General features: G+C 52.7%; 1 protein-coding gene across 3 annotated transcripts; it reads right to left on the reverse strand.

Moving 5' to 3' along the window:
- PER1 (period circadian regulator 1) lies at positions 1-27,154 on the reverse strand. 3 transcript variants are annotated; one of them, XM_073551629.1, is made up of 23 exons: positions 26,836-27,154; positions 9,767-10,049; positions 9,568-9,666; positions 9,163-9,317; positions 8,717-8,838; positions 8,358-8,559; positions 8,062-8,113; positions 6,142-6,284; positions 5,767-5,845; positions 5,575-5,681; positions 5,312-5,465; positions 5,043-5,151; positions 4,750-4,875; positions 3,420-3,528; positions 3,193-3,346; positions 2,998-3,113; positions 2,724-2,915; positions 2,370-2,573; positions 1,547-2,274; positions 1,298-1,454; positions 965-1,157; positions 728-878; positions 1-513 (listed from the first exon to the last, which is right to left on the reverse strand). In XM_073551629.1, the coding sequence occupies exons 2-23, from the start codon at positions 9,994-9,996 to the stop codon at positions 382-384; spliced, it is 3,714 nt and encodes a 1,237-aa protein (XP_073407730.1). In that variant the 5' UTR covers positions 9,997-10,049; positions 26,836-27,154; the 3' UTR covers positions 1-381. The 3 variants fall into 3 exon arrangements, with proteins under 3 accessions (XP_073407730.1, XP_073407731.1, XP_073407729.1); XM_073551630.1 differs by lacking the exon at positions 26,836-27,154 and adding an exon at positions 16,251-16,402 and having other exon boundaries at positions 3,016-3,113; XM_073551628.1 differs by lacking the exon at positions 26,836-27,154 and adding an exon at positions 16,251-16,402.
- Between the last annotated feature and the right edge of the window lie 647 nt (positions 27,155-27,801).

Raw genomic sequence — 27,801 nt, forward strand, 5'->3', positions numbered from 1 at the left:
AACAGAAGATATTTTCTTTTTATTTACAGAACCGTACAAATGTCGGACATAAGACCATGACCAGCCCGTCCCCCGCCCGTCACACACGGCCAAGATAAATTAAGACAGTTTACAAAAATATATATATGTATATATAAAGACACGAACATCCATCCTGTTCTTATTTAAAAATGGCAGCACTGGCGTATCTGCAGTCCGCAGTGATCACGTTAGATAAAACAGTTTGTGAGGGTCCCGTATTTCTATGTCTGAGTCACAGAGGAGTTGGGGGTGTAGTAAGAAGTCTTCACGCCCCCTTCCCTCCCGCCGCTCCGGGCATGAATCACTGTGGCATGGCTATATACATAAGGCAGCTTATAATTTAGAAATAGGTGGAGGGGCTCAGCTGGGCACCGCTGCTTCCCCTGTGGCTTCTTCACCTCCAGCTCTGCACTCCTCACCCTCCTCCATCATTATGGACAAATCCAGATCTTCCTCATAATTGGGGGCATCCGGGGAGCAGCCTGTGCAGGACTGAAGAGGACAACACTGGGTTAATACGACTAAAGCATGTAGGCAGGTGAAGGTCTCTGGCTGTCCAAGGGCTAGGACAAGCGTCAGGGGGCAAGTTTACAGGTTCATAGATGAAACATCACAAAAGGCAACACTTGTGCCATTGTAGGGGGATACAACAGCCTCTCTAGATATCTAGATGGAGCCTCCCGCTCACATCCAGGTGTAAACTCACTGTGATGTTGATGACGTGGGGTAACCAGCCCTTCCGGACCCAGGCATGGACCTCACCCAGCTCCCTCTTCTGCTCCTCGCTGAACCTCGGCTGGTTCCTTTGCAGCTGTCGGAGCTTCTCGCGATCTTCCTGCAGGACGCTCTCCAGGTCTCTGTGAAGAAGGATTGACCTCAAGTAAGAAGGTGCCGACCCAAGACCACATCCTGGCCACGAGCAGTCATAGGCTAAGGGTCTAACCTTGATGGGAGCTGGTAGGACATCATGACCTCGTGGTCCGCGTTGGCCATCAGAAGCCACAGAGGGTCCTGCATGACGTATCTGATGACTTTTTGCTCCACCTTTTCCCTCTCTGCCTTTTTGACTCTGAGGTCTGTCTCCGAAGAGTCGATGCTACCAAAATATTTGCTGGTGTTGCTGCTCTCGCTGCTCCCTGGCAAAAAATTTGAAAGGATTCGATTGTGCATAAGCTCTAAAAAGTCAAAGTCTTGGAGCACAGTCCGAACAATGGACAGCTTTTGGCTTTGCACCACATGCCATAACAGCCACACAATTTCTCCTGACGATACTCACGGGTGCCACAAGCCGATGTGCTGCCTCCGTTAGACCCCATTGATCCTGAGGCAGCAGATCCTGTGCCAGACCAAGATTCCTCATGGAGAAGCAAATCCAGGAGATCGCTGGAGCTGGAGAGAGCATCATTGTGCGATGAGGACTCTTGCAGATCGCCCTGAGAGGTAGAGGAGTGAAGACAAGATAATCAGACAGCCAGAAGGGGGTCATCAGACAGGTGGAAGCATAAATCATGTGTGAAAGCCTCACCATGCAGTTCTCAGGCTGCCCGTCGTCTTCTCCATTCCCAGCCTTGGTCCCTCCAGTGGTGGCATTCCCAGGGACCCCTACTCCTTTATTATCTTCTTCAGTCTCCCATTCCACTGCAGGAGCAGTGACAACTCCTGCTCCTCCACTGCTCGGCTGCGGGAGCTCCTCCATCTGCAGCAAGTCTAACTGCAGCGGGGAGCTGCACCGTGATGGGAATAATCGCTGGGGAGGGGACGAGGAGCGCGATGGAGGTGGGCACGTCGCCATGGGTTGTGCAGGAGGAGGAGCCGGAGTCTGAGGTGGAACTTCAGGAGCTGCGGTTGGTACGTCGGTTGTGGGATTAAAGGGCGGAAACCCAGAGACTCCGGGATAAAAAGGAGGTGCCACTGGTGGAGGCTGGAAAAGATAATTGGGCAGTACCAGGGCTACGATGGGGGTGACAAGAGGGTATCTAGGGAGTGAAGGTGTAGGTTCAGGAGCAGGGACCCGGGGAGGAAACATGGGAAGGGGATAACTAGGAATGCCTGGGGGTGGAGGAGGAAGGAGCGGCGGCTCCTGATGAGGGGCTGTAGGAACGGTGCTAGGCGATGCCGGTCTGCCTTGCTTTGGCCGCTTGGCTTTTGATTTCCTGCTCTTGCTCCGGCGTCCCCCTGTATTCCCACCTTCCTGTGATGGGGTAGAAGGATTGTGAGCGGCATGTTGCTGGTGGGAGAGTGAAGCCTTAGTGCCTGTTAGATTAGGGAAAAAAAAAAAATGTGAAAAAAAGTACGAGAAACCGAAAAATGCACTAAAATAGAAAAAGTAAACCAAAGTGAGAACTGACCTCTCTGAACGCGTTGGCTCTGCTCGTCCCAAACACCAACAGGGATCGGCTCAAAGACCCTGATCTGGCTGAGATTGTGGACCCGGGTGAGGAAGGCCTGCTCTTCACGCTGCGTGTGGGCCGACAGAACCTCTTTGGTCAGGCCCAGTGGCCGTATCGGAGGTGCTGCGGGGCATGAGGGCTCTTCCAAAGGAACCATTTCGCCTGCGGATATTTGTCAGCAATAGAGTAGATGAAGGAAAGAGATAATGAAGTACGTGTTTAATATGGAGGACACCACCGCACAATTATTGGTACAGACCCCTGAGGAAATTCCACTGCCCCCCACTCCATGGTATTAAGTTAGAGATTTACCCGAGTCAGGTGGCTTTTTATCTCCTACATGAACGATCGTGCTGCTAAAGCTTCCTTGGCTGGTGATGGAAACCACGCTCTCCGCCTTGCTGAGCGGTAATGGAGGCAGCGGAGCGAGAGGAGCGGACCCCACTGTGGAGGGCGTAGGAGGGGGACGCAGTTCTGGCCGTTGCCGTGGACCGTTCGAGGGGTCTGCAGAAACATACAACAGCGCGTATGAAACCTAGTTTTTCTTCTCCTGCGTCTTCCCGGTTCCAGGTGTCCGGATTCTCACCCGCTTTGTCGCTCTCACCGGTTTTCTGCTTCTCCTCCTCAGAGGTTGAGGACGTGTAGGACGAAGAGCCACATTTCCTTTTCACAGTGCTGGGAAGATTACAGCTTTCCAGGTATCTAGAGGAGAGAAAGGAAGAGTGAGCGGAAAGGGAGGACGGCGGTGCGCAAAGAGAGGATCGCTGGGGTCTCCTCTCACCGGATGATGCTGTCTAGGCAGTTGATCTGCTGGTACGAGTAGTTTGAGGTCTCCTTCCGTGTCAGCTCCTCAGGGACACACGGAGGGCGGCTGGGCGCACTATCGGGCGGTGCATTGCCTGCACCAGTGAGAACGGTGCGAGGAGGGGCGAGAGCTAAGAGAAAAGGAGCAATGTAAAAAAAAAAAAGTCTCATACAGACAGCGAATCTCACTGAAACCATACATACCCTGAAAATGTCCTCTGTGGTGCGGGCGGATCACTCGGGAACCCAAAAACATCTGCTGACCCTGACTCTTCACCTTGTGCACGTTCTGACAGAACTCCTGAAATGTCATCTGCAACAGAAAAAGACAAACATATAACTTTACCGCCCTACAGTGAGCGGGGCAGATGGCTGTATCACCCTGCAAAGGGAGGAGACTGCTAGCGCTCGCTTTTATCAATGGCAATAAGTATAAGGGTTGATGATGGGGACGCATATGTGCAGGTGGTGATAGCAGTTTTATATCTCTGTTGGAGATATTTAGGGGATACCAGTACGGAACCCCGACGTTGTTAGAGACCTCTTCCATTCTCTGGGTCCTTTCTTCCTCCGTTTTGCTTTTCCTTTTTCTCCTCTTTCTTTCTTAACATTTATTTCCTTTTCCCCTATTCCTATCAGCAGTGCCCCATATTCCTTATATCTTATTTTATAAGCTCCACTCAAAACTTTGTACACTACTGTATACCGGGCACTGTTGCCCATCTGTCTGCCAGACACTAAGATGTCCGCCACGGGGGTGCACATGCGCGGGCGACTTCGCAGTCTCGCGTTGCCTAAGGCCTCCTTAGTGTGACCGCGCTGGATATTGACGTCACTGGAGATTTCTCCTGACCAACGCTGCCATGGGAGGGCCGGCGGTGACGCGTTGCCTGGGAAAGCTCCGCCCGTCATGCGCCGCATCCTCGTGGCTGATATCTTGCACCTGGATTTAGGGATATTTATATGTGGCCAGCATATCTATCCACACTGCCCCCCGAGGAAGCCAGATAGGTGAAACGTGCGTCGGGGCACGTTCCTGGTACTTGGATATTCACCCACATGGGTAAGCATGAAATGGCACTTTAATCTGCACCGTCACTTTATTTAGTAAAGGAGATATAGCCTCTATGGTGGGCGATTCCCTGTACATTAGCCACAGTGCTCTTCTATCAGCAGTCTCTCTACCCTGCAATGGATGTTTTGATCGAGATGGGATCTATAGTGACCTGTGATTTTATGTGCAGGGCGATGTTTTGATTGTTGTAATACGGGTACTTTCAGCTCCTGTGGCGTATCTTCCTATTATTATTATATGCCTAAGCTTTGAATTAGTTCCGGGGAATTCATTTTTGTTTCCCAAACACTGACTACTTCATCTACTATTACTATGTTTATTGTGGTTTTATGTGATGATTAATAAAAGGATTATTTTTAAATTGAACCCTTTTGATGTTTATTCATATTGGGCTGGATACTCTTATGTGTGTATTTTTTTAAGTATAAGGGTGGTGTGATTTCAGAGTCTCCCACTCACAGGTTTGGGATCTACTCCCTCTTCAATAACCATGGCGTTGCTGTCTGTGGATGAGGCGTTGCAGTGAAATGGCTCCTGGGAGGTGTTGCTGCCGCCGCTGCCGCCAGGATTGGTGTTGTGCACCGGCTGCAAGTTACAAGGGGGAAAACGACTGACGTCAATCATCCACATGTCAGAAAACCAAGCGCTCACAACGTCATGACCGGACTTCATCAGACTGTGACCCCCGATCGTGGCCAATGATGAGATGACCACTGAATGTAAGGAGCGAGACCCCATAACATTGGCCGTACCTGCATCAGGATCCGGTGGATCTGCTCGGACAGCTCCTGAATATCAGGATCTAGTGACTTCATCTCTGCCCCTTTGGGGGCTGTAAAGACGTCTTCATTGAGTGGGCTCCTGCAGAAGAACGGTCGAGTGAGACTGTGCGGAAAAGGGGAAAGAGGATATGGGCCCCCCCGACCTCCTGGGGAGGGCAGATTACTCACGTATGGGTGAGACAGTACAGAGAAGGTGGGGGTGGGGGGGGAGGATATGGCAGATAGAGCAGATTACTCACGTCCGAACTTTATGTCTTCCAAGTATGAAGGAAACTTTTCTGCTCCACGGATTCACAAAACTGCTCCAGCTGGTATCGATGGTGACGTACTCCCCGGAGCGGGCGCACAGACGAATGGGCGAGTGGTCGAAAGGCTGCCCCGCCTGCTGCAGAACTGGAGGGTGAGAAGACAACAGGTCGCTCATTATGACGCCCAGTGCCCGAATGGGACGACTCCCCCAAGGGCACCTGCAGGACAAGCGGCAGTCGTTGGGGAGAGTTACCTTTTTTGTGAATGGCCAACATGAGCGGCCGGTCCTCGGGATGGATGAAGAACAGGACTGGCATCCCGATGAGGTCCTGCGGGAGGTATCCGAGTAGAGGGACCGCTCTGCCACAGATAATAAGGAGAGGGTGAGGCTGGCGATCGCTGGGACAGGGGCAGACGGAGGAGGACAGGTGCGTAATACACTCACCGCTCATCCACCTCCTGGAACACGCAGCTCGGCGTATGTCTGGTGGTGAAGATCCTCTTATCTGCAGGGATGCGGGGGGCTGCGGACAACAGGCGCAGGTCACACAGGCAGAAGCCACACTGGGGGTCCTCCACCCCCAAACCTCCTATAATAATACCCCAGCTATACTCCAGTCACATCCAAAATCTGCAGAAGTGTCTGGCTTTAAAGCTCCATGACTGACAAATGGTGGCTGCGGTTACCGTGCCACACGGTGAGGACCAGGCATAGGGTATGCTTATACATCGTACGTCGGGAAGGGGTTAAATGCAGCTTTTGTTTTGACTGGAGGAGAACTGATCACTTGGCATCAATATACGATTTTTAGCGTCTCACCCTCGTATCCAGAGTGGATTTTCTCCGCAATCAGCAGACAGCACGGCTGACCCTCTGCGTGGTCCGAGTCTCGTACCTTCATCAGGTACGGGGTGAGGCGGAATGGGTGATAGCGGAGATTCATATCCCGCTCTCGGCCCCCACTGAAAACACACACCTGCAATAAGACCAGAGCCGGGGAGACCACAGCAACAAAGGGGGGCACAATAACATGGAGGGCGACGGTGGAGGGGGCAGAGATGGGATACAACAGGGTGAAATGGAGACATTGAGAGGAGGGAGTATAGGGGGTGTCGTCTGTGTGCCGCCACCACACCGGCCCGATCTGCAGAACACTGGTGTGACTGGCGGTGCCAGAGAGCCGGTGCCCTCCACATACACGTCATGTGTCAGCGAGCCGGCACACGAATACACCCACCGGGGCGGCGCGGCCTCGGAGAGAGGAGCTTACACAGCGATCTGCAGAGTGGGCGAGCGAGGGGGAGGATGACGCAAGTCGTGTCAATGTGTTAATTAAAGGGTCCTTTGTGTCATGGCAGAAGGAGACAGATTAAATGAGGTGGGCGAGAAAGCGGGGCTTCCAGAGCGTGGGGGGGATGAGGGGAGGTCTCTGTATTTATGTATACGGCAGTGTGAATGGCGTCCTCTGTACAATCACCCTGCTCCATGTACACCGGTGTGAGAATATGGCACCGTACACCGCGCTCACACATCACCGGTGAAGGTTGGACATCCCTCCGTCCACAGATTACTCATGAGACCACCAGCGTCTATGCTAATAGATCACCACAATCCACCCACATACCGCTGCATTATTACAGTGCTAGGAGTGGATTACACGTCATGTCAGTAATGCGGAAATCTCAGCAGTCTAGTGGTGTAATAACACGCCGGGATTCTATATTAATGTGCCGTCGGGATACTATAATAAAGCACACCCGGGATCCCATAATAATGCACCACCAGGATCCCATAATAATGCACCGCCAGGATCACATAGTAATGCACCGCCAGGATCACATAGTAATGCACCGCCAGGATCCTGTAATATTAGTGATGAGCGAGTATACTCGTTGCTCAGGTGTCCTCAGAGTATTCTGGCGTGCTCGGAGATTGTGTTTGTCGTCTCAGCTGCATGATTTGTGACTTGTAGACAGGTTGAATACATGTGGGGATTCCCTAACAAACAGGCATTCCACGCATGTATTCACCTGTCCAGCAGCCGCTAATAATGCAGATGAGACGACAGAAACTAAATCTCCGAGCATGACAAAATACTCAGAGGACACCCGAGCAACGAGTATACTCGCTCATCACTAATACACTGCCAAGATCCCATTATAATGCGCCGCCAGGATCCTATAATGCATCGCCAGGATACCATAATAATGCGCCGCCAGGATCCTCATTATGTTACCACTAGACTGCCAGAATTCCAATATTACAGTAAAATATCGCCATCACACCACAAGGATTATTAATACTACTACTACACCATCAGGATCGCAGTTTATAAGCATTACTAAAGCACCAGATTTTACTATAATACTACTAGACCACCAGGATGTTAGTAAAATTCTGAAGGCATAATACTATGATGTCATGTGACCACCAGGATTGTATTATAATAATAATAGACCGCCAGGATTGTATTATAATAATAATAGACCGCCAGGATTGTATTACTACTTCACTCGACCACCAGGGCTGACATTATAATTATTAGTAACCAGGTCAGGGACTCGCACACACTGTGTATACTGGGCACTGATCAGTCCTACACCGTCTCTCTACACCTGGCTCGTGTCATCAGTATCTAGGGGGCGCTCAGTATAACGGGGGCAGCACTTCTCTCCTCTCTGTGTAAGATAATTATAAGTGAATTCATTTTCTACCATTCCCCAATTGTACAATACCCACCTGATCCGGCAGAACACAGATTTCTCCTGCGTGTAGTCCATGGAAGCAGTCTCTGTAGTAGTAAAGAAAAAAAGGATAAGCAGAAACCGATCGGTGTCATTATCTCACACCATTACAGGAACTGAATCTAGATAACCACTCGACCACCAGGACACTGGACCACCAGGGAAGTTATTGTCCAGTTACACCCACAAAAGTATTATTAGGGGAGGGCGCCCTAACCTACTCAGGGGAGTGTCTTAGAAGGCAAGAGCCCGTGGAAGAGGCAGGGAATGTGGAGAACAGACGTGCTTTACCTCCAGAGGTGCAGCTGCTCCAGGATGGAAGGTGATAAGGAGCTGTGGATCCATAAAACACGCTGACATCCTGCGGAGCCAGAAACTCTGCAAAGATGGCACCTTTGAACACGTCCCGTTTGCAGTGCAGAATCAGAGAGGCCTGGTCTGAAATGTACACGATGCGACCAGAGATGAAGGAGATCGCCACCGAGAAGGTGTCCTGTGAAACGTCACAGAAGAGTCATCACAAATGTTTCCTACTGCTCTCATTTCACTGCCCAGTTCTCTCCACTCCTCTCCGCAGGTCAGCCTCTGGAGGGCGCTACAAAATACGTATTATGAGGTTTTCCTACTGTAACAAAGATCTTCACCCTTACCGGGTTTTTTAGCGTGTACTCTGACGTAACGCTCTCCACCTCCTCGATAGTGAAGCTGGACATGTCCAGGCTGCAGGGCTGAGATTCATCAATGGTCCATTGCTGGTAATATTCCTGATTGGCTGAGGGGAGAAGATCGAGTAGATATTCCCAATTATTTTATGAAACTCAAAAATTAATGCATAAAACCCTATGAATTTCTGATAAAAAAAAAAAAAAAAAAAATAATACACTGTAGAGCTCAAGGTCAATAAGCTGCTCAGAAAGCCCAAAAATTGTATTTCTTAGAATTTAAGATAATAATAATAATAAATTTTATTTTTATAGCGCCGACATATTCCGCAGCACTTTACATTTCAATGTAAAGAGACCACCAGAGCCCACGCGGTTTAGGTCAGTTTGACCAACCCGATTAGTTGCCATAGCTCAAACGCGGTTCCACTCACCTCGGACCTGTTTAACGCATGAAAGTGCGTACTGGAGCGTAGCAAGGGTCCCCGATTTTCCTTTACCCCTCTTTTCGGATGGGAGACGAATCTTCAGCTCCTTCAGTGCCTTCATCAGCTCCTTCTGATTTTTCTCGCGGGCGGACTGCTCACTACTGCGGGTAGAACAGCGGAAAAGGTGACGTGAGAGGAGATAGAAGAGACCAGAGGTCTTCTGATGACTCAAGGGGAGACACTGTGCAGGATCATCATCGACTTCTTCTGTGCTTTACACTCGGCCAGCAGCCTACAGACACTGAGCGCATGTGTCCTCAGCTACGAGTCTGATACTTCTGGAGAGCGTTTCGAGATCTTGGCAAAGCTGAATTGTGAATACAGCACCGGATGTTGGGTTTGGAGACTTACCTGCAGCCGCTGGTGGAGGGATTGTCTTGCTCGGAGCTGGCGCTCAGGAGGCTGTAGGCGATGGAGCTGCTCGGAGGTGACAGGCTTTGAGAGTTTGTGCTATAGAAGGAGAGGACAATACATTTCTATACAGTTAAAAAAACATATGGGCCAACACTTGACCAAATCCATGGACCCCATGCCGGCCACCCAAGCCCACCTTTTACTGCTCTCTGTGGCCTCCAGCATGGCGGAGTCCTTGCCGTTGCCGCTGGTGCTGCTGTGGGAGCTGCAGCTTTGTCGTGACTCGTTCCCGTTGGATTCGTTGCCGCTGGAGCCGTGGCTGTTTGTGTCGGTCTCATCTTGTTGGGTTTCTTCCATCTCCCGATTCCCCCGTGTTCTCCTCGCCCTCTCCCCGAGAGGAGGAGGAGGTTCACAAGGCACATTCATCCCCTGCGTGATTGCCGGTCACAAGCGCTGACCAAATAGAGAAAGGAGACGTTCTGCCGAGAAGAAGAAGGATGCAGGTGAGGACCTGGGCAGACCCCGCCTAGGACACTGTGCACATTAATACCAGCCGTACACTGCGGTATTACATCCTCATAAATCCCGGCCCGGTTATGTCACAACGCAGGCATCTGCTGCCGACACTGACGGTTACACAACACTGCCTGCATGACCCTTATATAACACACAGGCTGCAATATGGCGAGAACAGACAACTAATCCGCAGGGACAGGTAACACCAGCGATGCAGACCCCAAACATACCGCAGCAGTACACACCCATCACCCACAAGAATAAAACCACCGACCGGCGACGGGAGAGCATCAATTGTCTCCTGCAGATGGAGCCCACAAGGGGGAGGGACACAGGAGAAGCGGGAAAAGTGGGCGAGAACACAATCAGAGCATCTCCAAAACAGCAGGACTAGTGGGGTATCACCGCTAGTACGTTATACTCTGTTACACAAAGTGCAGTATTATAGTAGTTATATTCTTGTACATAGGGGGCGGTATTATAGTAGTTATATTTTTGTACATAGGGGGCGGTATTATAGTAGTTATATTCTTGTACATAGGAGCAGTATTATAGTAGTTGTATTCTTGTACATAGGGGGCAGTATTATAGTAGTTATATTCTTGTACATAGGGGGCAGTATTATAGTAGTTATATTCTTGTACATAGGGGGCAGTATTATAGTAGTTGTATTCTTGTACATAGGGGGCAGTATTATAGTAGTTATATTCTTGTACATAGGGGGCAGTATTATAGTAGTTATATTCTTGTACATAGGGGGCAGTATTATAGTAGTTATATTCTTGTACATAGGGGGCGGTATTATAGTAGTTATATTCTTGTACATAGGGGGCAGTATTATAGTAGTTATATTCTTGTATATAGAGGGCAGTATTATAGTAGTTATATTTTTGTACATAGGGGGCAGTATTATAGTAGTTATATTCTTGTACATAGGGGGCAGTATTATAGTAGTTGTATTCTTGTACATAGGGGGCAGTATTATAGTAGTTATATTCTTGTACATAGGGGGCAGTATTATAGTAGTTATATTCTTGTACATAGGAGCAGTATTATAGTAGTTGTATTCTTGTACATAGGGGGCAGTATTATAGTAGTTATATTCTTGTATATAGAGGGCAGTATTATAGTAGTTATATTTTTGTACATAGGGGGCAGTATTATAGTAGTTATATTCTTGTACATAGGGGGCAGTATTATAGTAGTTATATTCTTGTACATAGGGGGCGGTATTATAGTAGTTATATTCTTGTACATAGGGGGCGGTATTATAGTAGTTATATTCTTGTACATAGGGGGCAGTATTATAGTAGTTATATTCTTGTACATAGGAGCAGTATTATAGTAGTTGTATTCTTGTACATAGGGGGCAGTATTATAGTAGTTATATTCTTGTACATAGGGGGCGGTATTATAGTAGTTATATTCTTGTACATAGGGGGCAGTATTATAGTAGTTATATTCTTGTACATAGGAGCAGTATTATAGTAGTTGTATTCTTGTACATAGGGGGCAGTATTATAGTAGTTATATTCTTGTATATAGAGGGCAGTATTATAGTAGTTATATTTTTGTACATAGGGGGCAGTATTATAGTAGTTATATTCTTGTACATAGGGGGCAGTATTATAGTAGTTATATTCTTGTATATAGAGGGCAGTATTATAGTAGTTATATTCTTGTACATAGGGGCAGTATTATAGTAGTTATATTCTTGTACATAGGAGCAGTATTATAGTAGTTATATCCTTGTACATAGGGGGCAGTATTATAGCAGTTATATTCTTGTACATAGGGGCAGTATTATAGTAGTTATATTCTTGTACATAGGGGCAGTATTATAGTAGTTATATTCTTGTACACAGGGGCAGTATTATAGTAGTTATATTCTTGTACATAGGAACAGTATTATCGTAGTTATATTCTTGTATATAGAGGGCAGTATTATAGTAAGTATATTCTTGTACATAGGGGCAGTATAATAGTAGTTATATTCTTGTACATAGGGGGCAGTATTATAGTAGTTATATTCTTGTACATAGGGGGCAGTATTATAGTAGTTATATTCTTGTACATAGGGGCAGTATAATAGTAGTTATATTCTTGTACATAGGGGCAGTATAATAGTAGTTATATTCTTGTACATAGGGGCAGTATTATAGTAGTTATATTCTTGTACATAGGAACAGTATTATAGTAGTTATATTCTTGTATATAGAGGGCAGTATTATAGTAAGTATATTCTTGTACATAGGGGCAGTATTATAGCAGTTATATTCTTGTACATAGGGGCAGTATTATAGCAGCTATATTCCTGTATATAGGAGCAGTATAATAGTAGTTATATTCGTGTACATAGGGGCAGTATTATAGTAGTTATATTCTTGCATATAGGGGGCAGTATTTTAGTAGTTATATTCTTGTACATAGGGGCAGTATTATAGTAGTTATATTCTTGTACATAGGGGCAGTATTATAGTAGTTATATTCTTGTACATAGGGGCAGTATTATAGTAGTTATATTCTGGTACATAGGAACAGTATTATAGTAGTTATATTCTTGTATATAGAGGGCAGTATTATAGTAAGTATATTCTTGTACATAGGGGCAGTATTATAGTAGTTATATTCTTGTACATAGGGGCAGTGTTATAGTAGTTATATTCTTGTACATAGGGGCAGTATTATAGTAGTTATATTCTGGTACATAGGATGCGGTATTATAAATAATCGCTTTATTATTGTACTGAGAACACAGCCCACTCCCTCTAATAATGAGCCTGTCCTGGACACTTCTGTTCCGTATCAGTAGTGGATAAACCAGTTTAATAACTGCAGTACAGATGGCAGCATACACCAACAATTCCCTGATGTGTCAGAATTAGCTTTTCTGACAGAGTTTATAATTTTTGAGTTCTGTCCGTGTCCCCTCGCCCCTCTCTCCAGCCTTTAGGATCCACTAACTTACTCTCGCCGTCCTGATACATATGAGCATTGCTGATGTGAATCCCCCCATACATTACTCGGCAGCCTGTCGGGTTCTCCGGACTCTTCCGGCGTCGGTGATGTGTTGCTCAGCGCTCCGTTTTCACAGTCAGTGAGGGGCTGTGAGATCACACAGGACTCCGGCAGCGCTACGCGTAGGGGGCCGCAGTCACGTTTCTCTAGTGTAGCAGACTGGAGCTTTTCTACTTCAAGCTGCTGGAAACTACAACCCACAGCATGCACTGACATCCGCCATAAATGCTAGGCTCCAGCCCCGGACAGAGCCCCCAGTGTGTGAGCGGTGCAGCCGGTGACTCCCATCCCCCCTCCCCCGTGTGAGCAGTGCAGCCGGTGACCCCAGTGTGTCAGCAGTGCAGCCGATGACCCGAGTGTGAGCAGTGCAGCCGGTGACCCCCTCCTGAGTCAGCGGTGCAGTCGGTGACTACGGCTCCCCCTATGTGTCTGCAAGGCAGCCAGTGACCCCCCTCCTCTGTACAGAGAGTGAATTAAGTATTGAACAAGTCAATTTTCTAAGTAAATATATCTTTAAAAGGTGCTACTGACATGAAATTCTCACCAGATGTTGTCACCATCCAATCCACACAGGGAAAGAAACCACCATAGATGTCCATATGTTGTGTAATAATGAGAAAGGTCACAGGGAAAATTTATTGAACAGGTTACTGAAATATAGTATTTCAGTATTCAAACATGGCCTCAAAAAGCCTCCTGTATGGAGAAACTAGTTGCAGGCATTGCTCAGGTCTGATTTTGGCCCATTCTTCCACATATACACACCCTTCACATCCTGAGGGTCCCATGGGCTCCTTCGATGAAGCTTTCTGGCCCTGAAAGCAATTGAGAGTTTTCTTCGCTGTGTGTTTGTTATCATTGTCTTGGTAAAATGTCCATCCTCAGTTCATCTTCATCATCCTGGTAGATGGCAGCAGATTTTTTATCAAGAATGTCTCGGTACATTTGTCCATTCATGCTTCCTTCAATGACATTGCCAGTGCCTTATGATGAAAAACAGCCTGAGATCATGTTCCCACCGCCAAACCTCACTGTTGGTATGGTGTTTTTTTGGGTGATATGCAGGGCCTTTTGGCTTCCAAACATGGTGTGTATTACGGCATCCAAAGAGTTCAATTTTGGTCTCATCTGACATGACTATATTCTCCCAGTATTTCACAGGCTTGTCTAAATGTTGTTGAGCAAACTGTCAACGTGCATGAATATGATGCTTTATGTTCAGCGATGCAGTCTTGTGTGGTGAGCGTGCATGCAGGCTGTGTGGTGAGCGTGCATGCAGGCTGTGTGGTGAGCGTGCATTACTTATTGTTTGCTTTGAAACAATTGTTCCTGCTGATTCCAGGTCTTTCTGTAGCTCTCCACAGATGGTCCTTGGCTCTTGGACTTCTCTTCTGATAATGCTTTTCACTCCTCTGTCTGTAGTTTTGTGAGGAGCACCTGGTTGTGACCGGTTTATGGTCAAATCATGTTTTCTTCCACTTCAAGATTATTGCCCCAACAGTGCTCACGGGAACCTTCAGGAGTTTAGAAATTCTTCTATGCCCAATGCCATCAGTATGTTTTACAACAATAAGGTCATCAAGGTGTTGAGACAGATCACTGGTTTCATCCATCAGGAGCCGTTTCTTGTGTGGCACCTTGGTAATGCGACCTGGTTATAGACCATGAGCTGAACCAGCTGATATTGTCAGTGGCAGGATTACTTTCTAATTACTGGTTTCTCAGTATTACATAACTTATCCTTATGACATCTAGGGTGATTTTTTTTTCCCTGTGTGGACTAGATGGGTTGTTACCAACATCTGGTGAGAATTTCATGTGGATAGAACCTTTAGAAATAGATTACGTAAAATCGGTGACATGTTTAATACTTCTTTCACCCCCCTGCATATGAGCCGTGCAGCCGGCGACCCCCCCCCCCCGCATATGAGCCGTGCAGCCGGCGACACCCCCCCCCGCATAGGAGCCGTGCAGCCGGCAACCCCCCCGTCCGCATATGAGCCGTGCAGCCGGCGACCCCCCCCCCCCGCATATGAGCCGTGCAGCCGGCGACCCCCCCCCCCCACATATGAGCCGTGCAGCCGGCGACCCCCCCCCCCCGCATATGAGCCGTGCAGCCGGCGACCCCCCCCCCCCGCATATGAGCCGTGCAGCCGGCGACCCCTCCCCCCCTGCATATGAGCCGTGCAGCCGGCGACCCCTCCCCCCCTGCATATGAGCCGTGCAGCCGGCGACCCCTCCCCCCCGCATATGAGCCGTGCAGCCGGCGACCCCTCCCCCCCTGCATATGAGCCGTGCAGCCGGCGACCCCTCCCCCCCTGCATATGAGCCGTGCAGCCGGCGACGACCCCCCCCCCCGCATAGGAGCCGTGCAGCCGGCGGACCCCCCCCCCCGCATAGGAGCCGTGCAGCCGGCGACCCCTCCCCCCCTGCATATGAGCCGTGCAGCCGGCGACCCCCCCCCCCCGCATAGGAGCCGTGCAGCCGGCGACCCCCCCCCTGCATAGGAGCCGTGCAGCCGGCGACCCCCCCCCCCTGCATAGGAGCCGTGCAGCTGGTGACCCCCCCCCCCTGCATAGGAGCCGTGCAGCTGGCGACCCCCCCCCCCCTGCATATGAGCCGTGCAGCCGGCGACCCCCCCCCCCCCGCATAGGAGCCGTGCAGCCGGCGACCCCCCCCCCCCCCGCATAGGAGCCGTGCAGCCGGCGACCCCCCCCCCCCTGCATAGGAGCCGTGCAGCCGGCGACACCCCCCCCCCCCTGCATAGGAGCCGTGCAGCTGGTGACCCCCCCCCCCTGCATAGGAGCCGTGCAGCCGGCGACCCCCCCCCCCCTGCATAGGAGCCGTGCAGCCGGCGACCCCCCCCCTGCATAGGAGCCGTGCAGCCGGCGACCCCCCCCCCTGCATAGGAGCCGTGCAGCTGGTGATGGGGAGAGCGCCCTCTGCCGGTCCGCCCCAGTGTCACACACCTGTCCTGTGCGCCGCAGAGGCCGGGACCCTGTAAATCCGGGGCTCAGGAGTCGCTGCTCCCGGAGAGGCTCCTGACACACTGTAACGCGCCCTCAGCTGTGCTGACGGCAGGCTGCGCTCCCATACACCGGCCACAGCCCCGCAGGAGGCGGCAGGAGCCCCCCAGCCCCGCTCACCTGCACGCTCATCCTCCGCTCCTCGTCCTCTGCCTGTCGCCGTCTTCTCCACTAACCTCCAGTCCCTGACTCCCTGCCCTCCTATAGGCTGCCGCTGCCCTGACGTCACTGCTCCGCCCAGTGAAGTAATCCCCCCCACACGTGGATCGCAGCGTTGCTGGCCCCCCTCCTCCGAGCGTTCTGATTGGAGGAGGCAAAGCGACCAATGGCGGCGCGGCTCCTGCATAACATGCAAATGTGGAGAGTGCGGCTGTCAACGCTTAACTCCTCGCCTGCTGCACCGCGCCTGTGATTAACCCTGTGCGAGCCACAGCCGCACTGCAGCAGCGCCCCCACCACCGGCAGGACAGAGGATGGCAGCGCACTGCAGGGTCCAAGTGTGAGCCAGCAGTGAAGCCTCCTTCATTTTGCCGGGGGTCGGCTGCCACTCTGTACTGTCCCTGAAAAGACAGCTTTTAACCTCTGCATGTCTGGGAAAAGAAAGAAAAATATGAGAACTCTAGATGGTATTTTTCATGATTTTTTTTTTTTTTTTAATAAAACCTATATTTAATGATCATCCTGAAAACGTAAATTTCTCACGTTCATTAACTCTTAGACTTTTCTTTTTAGTTTTTATACCTTTTAGGCTGTGTGCCCACGACGCGATTTTTAAGCGTTTCTGCAGCGGAAACGCTTAGCGATTAAAAACGCAGCATGGTCATTAATTTTGTGTAATCGCACGCGATTCCCCACACCATCAATTATAGGGGCAAAAACGCTTAGGAAACCGCATGCGTTCTCCCGGGAGCAGCGTGTGCGATCCTGCTCAGGTTTATTCTGCTTCAGAATCGCTACATGGGCACATAGCCTTATTATCTAGATTTTATCGACTTAAAAAATATTTATTTTACTCATTTATATAGCGCCATTAATTCCACAGCGCTGTACAGACATTATCTGCACTGTCCCTGATGAACCCAGGACCCCAGCGCTGCAAGGCTGCAGTGCTAACCACCGAGCCACCGTCATAACCACCGAGCCACCGTCATAACCACCGAGCCACCGCCATAACCACCGAGACACCGCCATAACCACCGAGACACAGTAATAACCACCGAGCCACCGCCATAACCACCGAGCCACCGCCATAACCACCGAGCCACCGCCATAACCACCGAGCCACCGTCATAACCACAGAGCCACCGTCATAACCACAGAGCCACCGTCATAACCACAGAGCCACCGTCATAACCACAGAGCCACCGTCATAACCACCGAGCCACCGTCATAACCACCGAGCGACCGTCATAACCACCGAGCCACCGCCATAACCACCGAGCCACCACGGTAACCACCAAGCCACCACCATAACCACCGAGCCACCGCCATAATCACCGAGCCACCGTCATAACCACCGAGCGACCATCATAACCACCGAGCCACCGCCATAACCACCGAGCCACCACCATAACCACCGAACCACCACGGTAACCACCGAGCGACCGTCATAAACACCGAGCCACCGCCATAACCACCGAGCCACCGCAATAACCACCGAGCCACCGCGGTAACCACCGATCCACCGCCATAACCACCGAGCCACCGCCATAACCACCGAGCCACCGTCATAACCACCGAGCCACCGTCATAACCACCGAGCCACCGTCATAACCACCGAGGCACCATCATAACCACCGAGCCACAGTAATAACCACCGGGCCGCCGTCATAACCACCGAGCCACGGCCATAACCACCGAGCCACAGTAATAACCACCGAGCCACCGCCATAACCACCGAGCCACCGCCATAACCACCGAGACACAGTAATAACCACCGAGCCACCGCCATAACCACCGAGCCACCGCCATAACCACCGAGACACAGTAATAACCACCGAGCCACCTCCATAACCACCGAGCCACAGTAATAACCACCGAGCCACCGCCATAACCACCGAGCCACCGCCATAACCACCGAGCCACCGCCATAACCACCGAGCCACCGCCATAACCACCGAGCCACCGCCATAACCACCGAGCCACCGCAATAACCACCGAGCCACCGCAATAACCACCAAGCCACCGCAATAACCACCAAGCCACCGCAATAACCACCGAGCCACCGCAATAACCACCGAGCCACCGCCATAACCACCGAGCCACCACATTAACCACCGAGCCACCACAATAACCACCGAGCCACCGTCATAACCACCGAGCCACCGCCATAACCACCGAGCCACCGCCATAACCACCGAGCCACCGTCATAACCATCGAGCCATCGTGCATATATATTACATATAAAACCCTTCTGCCATGAACACGACACCTGCCAATATCGGAGGCCTTCCCTGCCGGCGCCTTTAACACTTCTCCTGCCAACATCTGAGCAGAGGGACTCTGGCCAGGACTGGATAGTGGCCAGGACCAGAAGATGGTGCCAAGAACATCGTGTGCTCGCTTAGGCAAACAGACTGTGGTGAGAGAGACTGCCAGGAGGACATACCGGGGGGAGAGAGACCGCCGGGAGGAGATACCGGGGGAGAGAGAGACTGGCGGGAGGAGATACTAGGGGGAGAGAGAGACTGCCAGGAGGAGATACCGGGGGGAGAGAGACCGCCGGGAGGAGGTGGGGGGGAGGATACGGGGATCCCCCACTGATGTCACGGCCCCTCATATAACGAGCCCCCCCACATACAGGGGTGACGAGCGCTGGCCGCTCTCAGGTTACCGCTCCCTTACATAAAGCCCGGTGTCATGATAATGGCTTATATAAAGGCTTATTATGTAAAAGTGTGCGAGGCAGTGTGAGCCGCGGAGCCACCGCCACACCGGATTACCTCCACAATGGGGGGGGGGGGCGGGGTATCAGTTACAAAGTTATCTAATCATACCAGATAATGGCCGAGGGTCCCGGGGTGGTCACAGGATATGGTCATATTGTGATTTTCACTCACATCCTCGTGGCGCTTTTGTCCAGAGGGGGTGTAAGAAATGCCGCAAAGACATCGATCCCTCCGGAGTGAAGCCATGTTCTGAACACCCTGCTGGATCGAAGCAGGACCGACAGCCCGACGGGAATACCGGGTGATAAATCTGTGCCCGCATCCTCCACCAAACGCTGCAGAAATACAGATGGAAGCAGCTTCTTATTGGAGAATCCCCCCCCCGGTGCACACACAGGGTGTGAGCGGGCATTATTGGGGCAGAATCAGGAATGGATGACGCCACATCTCCTGCAGTGGAGACGGCACAACAGGTGTGTGAACGCCGCCATACAGTGGGCACGGAAAGCAGTGTGAAAAGGGGTCCCAGGCCGGTCATGACGTACACAGGGGTCCAGGCACCAAATGCAAACAATGCACCCCTCAGAGATTCCGAGGGAGAATCCAAATGAGGAACCCCCAAATCTATGTGCAAGGTGCAAAACAGACACTTCAAGAGTGGAACCTCCAAGTCCGACTTTCCACGGTGACCATAAAGCATTGTGCTCTCCTACCCCGTCCTCTATACGCAAACAAATCCATCGAAAATGGCCCCAAATATTCCCGTGATGACTGCGGGCATCCATCCTTCTGTCTAACCAGCTGCATTATCCACCGAAACAGGAGCAGTGACCACAGCGGACCCTCCTCATTAACCTCATCAATGTCTAATACCCGGCGTCTCCCCCAGTGCCAGGCCGAACGCTGCCGATCTATTCATACAAGCCCCCAGGACCCCCGAACCTGACGCATCAGCCACCACCAGCCAGAGGAGGAAAAGAGAAAAACAGAAATGGACTCATTCCCAACATCAGCCGAGGCCCCACTGAGGGCAGCATTAAAATAACTCTTATTACGTAAAGAGGCGCAAGGTCTTCTATCCCCTGACGGAAAACCACACAAAGTCCTACTGCAGTGGAAACAAAGAGTGGGCCTCCGAGTGATGGAAAATATCTGCAAGGAGGAGGAGGAAAACTGTAGTTTCTGTAGTTATCCTTGTGCAACCAGGACCATATGCACAAAGCAGGATTGGTGACCTCCTCAAGCCTCCTCCGCGAGGATCCTCCTCAAGGCCACGAAGCTTCCTTCTGTCATCCCACCTTGTTATCACCCTTGCAAAGTTCTTCTCAAACACAGTTCAGGGGGTCCATGCTGGCTTAGACACTTGTATGTTCACCCGGGCTCATTATCAGGTTTTCTGGTGACTCCTCGTGAGGTGCTCCTCATAAGAAAATCCATTGGTGGAGATGGCTTTTTAGGACTTCCTGGTGAATATTACTTCAGACCATTAATTACCCCTTTGTAGGTTTCTGTGTTAGGAAGCTTGAGATGTGAGCTCCAAGGGCACTGTCAAGGGAACTAGAGGGCTCCTAAATGTCCCACCGCAGCGGTAGTTCCTGCCTCGGAGACCAATAATCCCAGGCTTGGCTATTGAGTAATGTGGGAGATGGAGTTGTACCAAATCTTATGACCCTTACCTTGGGGTCCATACTACTCGATCTGTACACAACGGAACTAAAGCAGCATCTGGCCCCATCACCCATGTATGATAGAGTCACCCCGTTGATAGGGTGGATCAACGACTTCTTGCCCAGACATTTGGTCCACCGAGACTCCATCGTGGCATAGTCAGCATCATACATCTCCGTGCCCATGCACCTTCCACAGCTGAGTGCGGACATGGACAGTCACAGGATCAGGCTGCAATGGGAACTCCTATGAGATTACCGCTGCCGTCAGTTACAAGTAGAGGAATCGCACGGCCGGAATGCAGGATATAGGTGGGGGAAACGGGGGAGTGTGTGACTCACAGCCAAGGAGGACAAGTATGGAGGGAAATGTGCAATGAACATGGGAATTACGCTCCACAGTACAGCAAGGATCCCTCCCGTAAATCCGCACCAGTGACCCAGAAACCACCTGTGAATGGGGGACTCTCCACAAGGAGGTGTCCTGAGGTCCAGCAAGTTCTGTGAGCTGCTCGGTGTGGCCTCTGTGGATCGGAGACATTTCCCCAGCAGATCCCACAGATGATCGATCGCAACGAGATCTGTGGAATCTGGATACGAGTCATCACATGGATCGTTGTCATGTTCCTCCGACCACTGCTGACCGACCATACCGGAAAAGGAAAGGCACTGGCATTCGGGAATCTCGCTGCCATGAAAGAGGGTATCCAGATGATACCAGGACACAGGTTTCCTACAGGGCATTGCCCCATCGCACTGCCTCCACCAGCGTGTCTTCCCATAATGCATCTCCATGCCATCTGTTCCCTGGCAAGTTACATGTCGGGCTGTCCACATGATGGCAAACGGGATTCATCGGACTGAGCCACCTTCTTCTATGGCGTCAAAGCTCGGATACTGTCGTCTCCCATATTGCCCGCAGTCTGACCGCAAACACTCCACCAGGCCTACAGTCTGCACCAGAAATGCCCCACAAGAACCACATTTATACCAGGTACAGCCTACAAGACTTGCCGCATACCGAGTACACCACACAAGACCCACTGTATACCGGGAACACCCCACAAGACCCACCGTATACCGGGAACGCCACACAAGACCCACTGTATACCAGGAACGCCACACAAGACCCACTGTATACCGGGAACACCCCACAAGACCCACTGTATACCGGTTATGCCACACAAGACCCATCATATACGGGAACGCTTCACAAGACCCACCGTATACCGGGAACACCCTACAAGACCCACAGTATACCGGGTATGCCACACAAGACCCACCGTATACCGGGAACGCTTCACAAGACCCACCGTATACCGGGAACACCCCACAAGACCCACCGTATACCGGGAACACCCCACAAGACCCACTGTATACCGGGAACGCCACACAAGACCGTCGTATACCGGGAACGCCACACAAGGCCCGCCATATACCGGGAACGCCACACAAGGCCCGCCATATACCGGGAACGCCACACAAGGCCCGCCATATACCGGGAACGTCAAACAAGACCCACCGTATACCGGGAACTCCATACAAGACTCGCCATATACCGAGTACGCCACACAAGACCCACCATATACCAGGAACGCCATACAAGACCCGCCGTGAATCAGGAACGCCACACAAGACCCGCCGTATACCAGGAACGCCACACAAGACCCGTCATATACCAGGAACGCCACACAAGACCCGCCGTATACCAGGAACGCCACACAAGACCTGTCATATACCAGGAACGCCACACAAGACCCGCCGTATACCAGGAACGCCACACAAGACCCGTCGTATACCAGGAACGCCACACAAGACCCGTCGTATACCAGGAACGCCACACAAGACCCGTCCTATACCAGGAACGCCACACAAGACCCGTCATATACCAGGAACGCCACACAAGACCCGTCATATACCAGGAACGCCACACAAGACCCGTCATATACCAGGAACGCCACACAAGACCCACCGTATACCGGGAACGCCACACAAGAACCTCCATATACCGGGTGCGCCACACACGACCCGTCATATATCGGAAACGCCACACACAACCCTCCGTAGACCTGTCAGGAGACGCTCTGCCCCCACCACAATTTCGCCCTCATCTCATTATCGGCCTCACTGTACCTGCAACTTCAGGATGTGACTCGCAGTGAAATATGTGGCATCCCGACACAAGCAGGTGTCACTAAGTCATCGCCCCTCAGGCTGATCGGGGAGTACGGATGCCGATGCATTAACCACTTGGCTTTATGATTTCTCATTCTCTGAGCTCTCCGCTTGCCGTCAGTGAATCGAGATGTCAATTCTCCATGACCTCAGATGCTGAGGACGGCCATTTTGCAAATGGTCAGGGTAATAAGGCGATTGGCTACTTTGAGAGCAGTGGGTGTGGCCTTCAGTCCTGCACGCTGGGGAACACGCGTCTGCACACTGCACAGATACTTCTCGCCTTGGCCTCGGGGCATGAGCGAGGTTAGTGGGGCAGCCAATGAGGGCGCAGCCAAAGAGGACGAAGTCAATGAGGACGAAGCCAATGAGGACGAAGCCAATGAGGACGAAGCTGAGCGGATCCACACACGACTCGAGCATACGTAGGGGCAAGATATGAGCGGGGAAGTTCTGTGCGTCACTACTCAGATCAAACCTGTACTGGGCCGAGAACCAGCAGAGAAAAAACTGACACACACAAAGTGGTGGCCGGTCAGCACTGCCCGGGATCAGCCCTGATGTAATCAGCTCCGGGGTCCGGTCTGATGACATCATAAAAGCCCCCACCCTCTGAGTCTGAGAGAAAGAGGGTGCACTTTTATATGGAAACTACATGATCAATACAGCCAGATGTATCAAATCAAAGAGTGACACCGAGTCCTAAACCCACACAGGGACAGACCTGCCCTCCAAATACCACCACTATAACATAGGGACGAGCGGCTCCAACTGCTAGAAGGTGATTATGTCAGCGAGCAGCAAGAAGGCGAAAGGTGACATAATACCCTGCACTGAAATGCCTGTATACTTTTTTGCATCCTCCCCTGCCCAGGAGCTGTGGTATGATCCGACGATGTCCCTGTAGGGTCGAACACGACCATTAGACATTACACAGCAGGGGCACATTTATAAGATTATCTCAGCACAGGAACATTTTACTTACACACATCCAAATGTGGAAATTAATATTTTTCCAAGATCTATTGATTAAAATTTACTTTACTTCATCGGTAGAGCCTTTTAAACCCATAAAGAGAACTTGTCACCATGATGTGACCTGTTCCAGTAAATGTTCGGCCATAATGGCCTGATGTACACGTGTAATGGAGACTCAAGGGAGGAAATCCGGAGCCCGGGGCTTGTTTAATCCACCAGAGAAGTTTTTGTGTAAAAGTTTCTGTTTAAGGGAAGGAGGAGGGAAGGGAGGGAAGGAGGAGGGAAGGGAGGGAAGGAGGAGGGAAGGGAGGGAAGGAGGAGGGAAGGGAGGGAAGGAGGAGGGAAGGGAGGGAAGGAGGAGGGAAGGGAGGGAAGGGGGAGGGAAGGGAGGGAAGGGGGAGGGAAGGGAGGGAAGGGGGAGGGAAGGGAGGGACAGCGGCTCTGCCATGGCCTCTCCTCAAATTTACTTGCCTCCTGTAAATGTTAGTGCAGCCCATGCAGATTCATGACCTGACATCATCCAGCAGAAAGGTGCCGATGGCTGCACATGCTCAGATTAACATTGTGCTCTCCACTAAAATTGCAGCACATGTGCAGGTCGAGATCCCGAGCTGTGGAATCTGCTACTGGCACCATTTTGCAGGAGACCATCAGGTCATGAGTGTGCACGAGCGCCGCCTACAGCACAGTGCAAAATGTAGAGAAGGACGATCATACAGATGGAGAGGGGCCACGGCAGAGGCGAAGACCCACCACACAGTCCCCGCCCCAGTCTTCACAGCTCCGCCCCACAGTCCCCGCCCCAGTCTTCACAGCTCCGCCCCACAGTCCCCGCCCCAGTCTTCACAGCTCCGCCCCAGTCTTCACAGCTCCGCTTCACAGCCCCGCCCCAGTCTTCACAGCCCCGCCCCAGTCTTCACAGCCCCGCCCCAGTCTTCACAGCCCCGCCCCACAGTCCCCGCCCCAGTCTTCACAGCCCCGCCCCAGTCTTCACAGCCCCGCCCCAGTCTTCACAGCCCCGCCCCAGTCTTCACAGCATCGCCCCACAGTCCCCGCCCCAGTCTTCACAGCATCGCCCCACAGTCCCCGCCCCAGTCTTCACAGCATCGCCCCACAGTCCCCGCCCCAGTCTTCACAGCATCGCCCCACAGTCCCCGCCCCAGTCTTCACAGCCCCGCCCCACAGTCCCCGCCCCAGTCTTCACAGCCCCGCCCCACAGTCCCCGCCCCAGTCTTCACAGCCCCGCCCCACAGTCCCCGCCCCAGTCTTCACAGCCCCGCCCCACAGTCCCCGCCCCAGTCTTCACAGCATCGTCCCACAGTCCCCGCCCCAGTCTTCACAGCCCCGCCCCACAGTCCCCGCCTCAGTCTTCACAGCCCCGCCCCACAGTCCCCGCCCCAGTCTTCACAGCTCCGCCCCACAGTCCCCGCCCCAGTCTTCACAGCATCGCCCCACAGTCCCCGCCCCAGTCTTCACAGCCCCGCCCCACAGTCCCCGCCCCAGTCTTCACAGCCCCGCCCCACAGTCCCCGCCCCAGTCTTCACAGCCCCGCCCCAGTCTTCACAGCCCCGCCCCAGTCTTCACAGCCCCGCCCCAGTCTTCACAGCCCCGCCCCACAGTCCCCGCCCCAGTCTTCACAGCCCCGCCCCAGTCTTCACAGCCCCGCCCCAGTCTTCACAGCATCGCCCCACAGTCCCCGCCCCAGTCTTCACAGCATCGCCCCACAGTCCCCGCCCCAGTCTTCACAGCATCGCCCCACAGTCCCCGCCCCAGTCTTCACAGCCCCGCCCCACAGTCCCCGCCCCAGTCTTCACAGCCCCGCCCCACAGTCCCCGCCCCAGTCTTCACAGCTCCGCCCCACAGTCCCCGCCCCAGTCTTCACAGCCCCACAGTCCCCGCCCCAGTCTTCACAGCATCGTCCCACAGTCCCCGCCCCAGTCTTCACAGCCCCGCCCCACAGTCCCCGCCTCAGTCTTCACAGCCCCGCCCCACAGTCCCCGCCCCAGTCTTCACAGCTCCGCCCCACAGTCCCCGCCCCAGTCTTCACAGCATCGCCCCACAGTCCCCGCCCCAGTCTTCACAGCCCCGCCCCACAGTCCCCGCCCCAGTCTTCACAGCCCCGCCCCACAGTCCCCGCCCCAGTCTTCACAGCTCCACCCCACAGTCCCCGCCCCAGTCTTCACAGCATCGCCCCACAGTCCCCGCCCCAGTCTTCACAGCCCCGCCCCACAGTCCCCGCCCCAGTCTTCACAGCCCCGCCCCACAGTCCCCGCCCCAGTCTTCACAGCTCCGCCCCACAGTCCCCGCCCCAGTCTTCACAGCCCCACAGTCCCCGCCCCAGTCTTCACAGCATCGTCCCACAGTCCCCGCCCCAGTCTTCACAGCCCCGCCCCACAGTCCCCGCCTCAGTCTTCACAGCCCCGCCCCACAGTCCCCGCCCCAGTCTTCACAGCTCCGCCCCACAGTCCCCGCCCCAGTCTTCACAGCATCGCCCCACAGTCCCCGCCCCAGTCTTCACAGCCCCGCCCCACAGTCCCCGCCCCAGTCTTCACAGCCCCGCCCCACAGTCCCCGCCCCAGTCTAACCAGCTCCGCCCCACAGTCCCCGCCCCAGTCTAAACAGCTCCGCCCCACAGTCCCTGCCCCAGCTCCGCCCCCCAATGACCACCCCATAGCTCCAAGTTTCAGCCATACTGACGCCACCCTTATCATGTGTTAACCTATGGAGAACACAACATTCATTAGGGATCCATTTAGGATACAAAAGAGGCGGACTGCCATCCCCAGAGCCGGCTCACACCGCGGGGGCAGGTCCTCTACATCCTGCAATCACAGGGTCGCCGCTCACACAGATGCCAGCGGGGCTGCCCAGGACCCACAGTCACAGGCTGACGGTTTCCAGGGGAGCTTTCCCCACAGCTCAGGGCGGAGCTGCAGTAACCATGACAACAGGTGATCTGCCGATCTGTGAGCGATAATGGTCAAGCGATGTCATACCTGAGCCGGTATCTCCGTGTCGCCCCCTGCAGGCGGTGCTGATCCCTGGCGCAGACCTGTCCGGTCACCGGGTGACTGCGAGGACCAGTGACGTATGGGCTAAGCAATCCGGGTCACTACGTCCGGGCGTCTCTGTGCAAAGGGTTACCCGCTCTCCGGTGTCTCTGTGTCCCGGGTGTCTCAGAGCCTCCGCCGCTTTCTCCTGTGCACAGCACCGGTCTCCCTCTGTACCATTCCTCGCTCCACGTGAGGGAGAAGCACAGACAGACTCCTCCTAACTGCTGATTGGCTGTCACAGATCTCTATCACCGCCCCCTGAATGGTGATTGGTTAAAAGAAGGACGGGAACAAAAAGAGGTGAGAAGACACGAGACCAGGAGTGTGTGATAATAACAGCGATATACACAACACGTCACATAGCACAGCGCCCTCTACCGTACAGAATACAGCACGGCGCCGTCCACCTGTACAACACACAGCACAGCGCCCTCTACCTGTACAACGCACAGCACGGCCCCCTCCACCTGTACAGCACAGCGCCCTCTACCTGTACAGCACAGCACGGCGCCCTCTACCTGTACATCACACAGCACGGCGCCCTCCACCTGTACAGCACAGCGCCCTCTACCTGTACAGCACAGCACGGCGCCCTCTACCTGTACATCACACAGCACGGCGCCCTCCACCTGTACAGCACACAGCGCCCTCTACCGTACAGCACACAGCACGGCGCCCTCCACCTGTACAGCACACAGCACGGCGCCCTCTACCTGTACAGCACAGCGCCCTCTACCGTACAGCACACAGCCCAGCGCCCTCCACCTGTACAGCACACGGCACGGCGCCCTCTACCTGTACAGCACAGCGCCCTCTACCGTACAGCACACAGCACAGCGCCCTCCACCTGTACAGCACACAGCACGGCGCCCTCTACCGTACAGCACACAGCCCAGCGCCCTCCACCTG

The sequence above is a fragment of the Dendrobates tinctorius genome, unplaced genomic scaffold (genome assembly GCF_039654945.1).
Source record: "Dendrobates tinctorius isolate UK_male_01 unplaced genomic scaffold, ASM3965494v1 ptg000178l, whole genome shotgun sequence".
Lineage (NCBI taxonomy): Eukaryota > Metazoa > Chordata > Amphibia > Anura > Dendrobatidae > Dendrobates > Dendrobates tinctorius.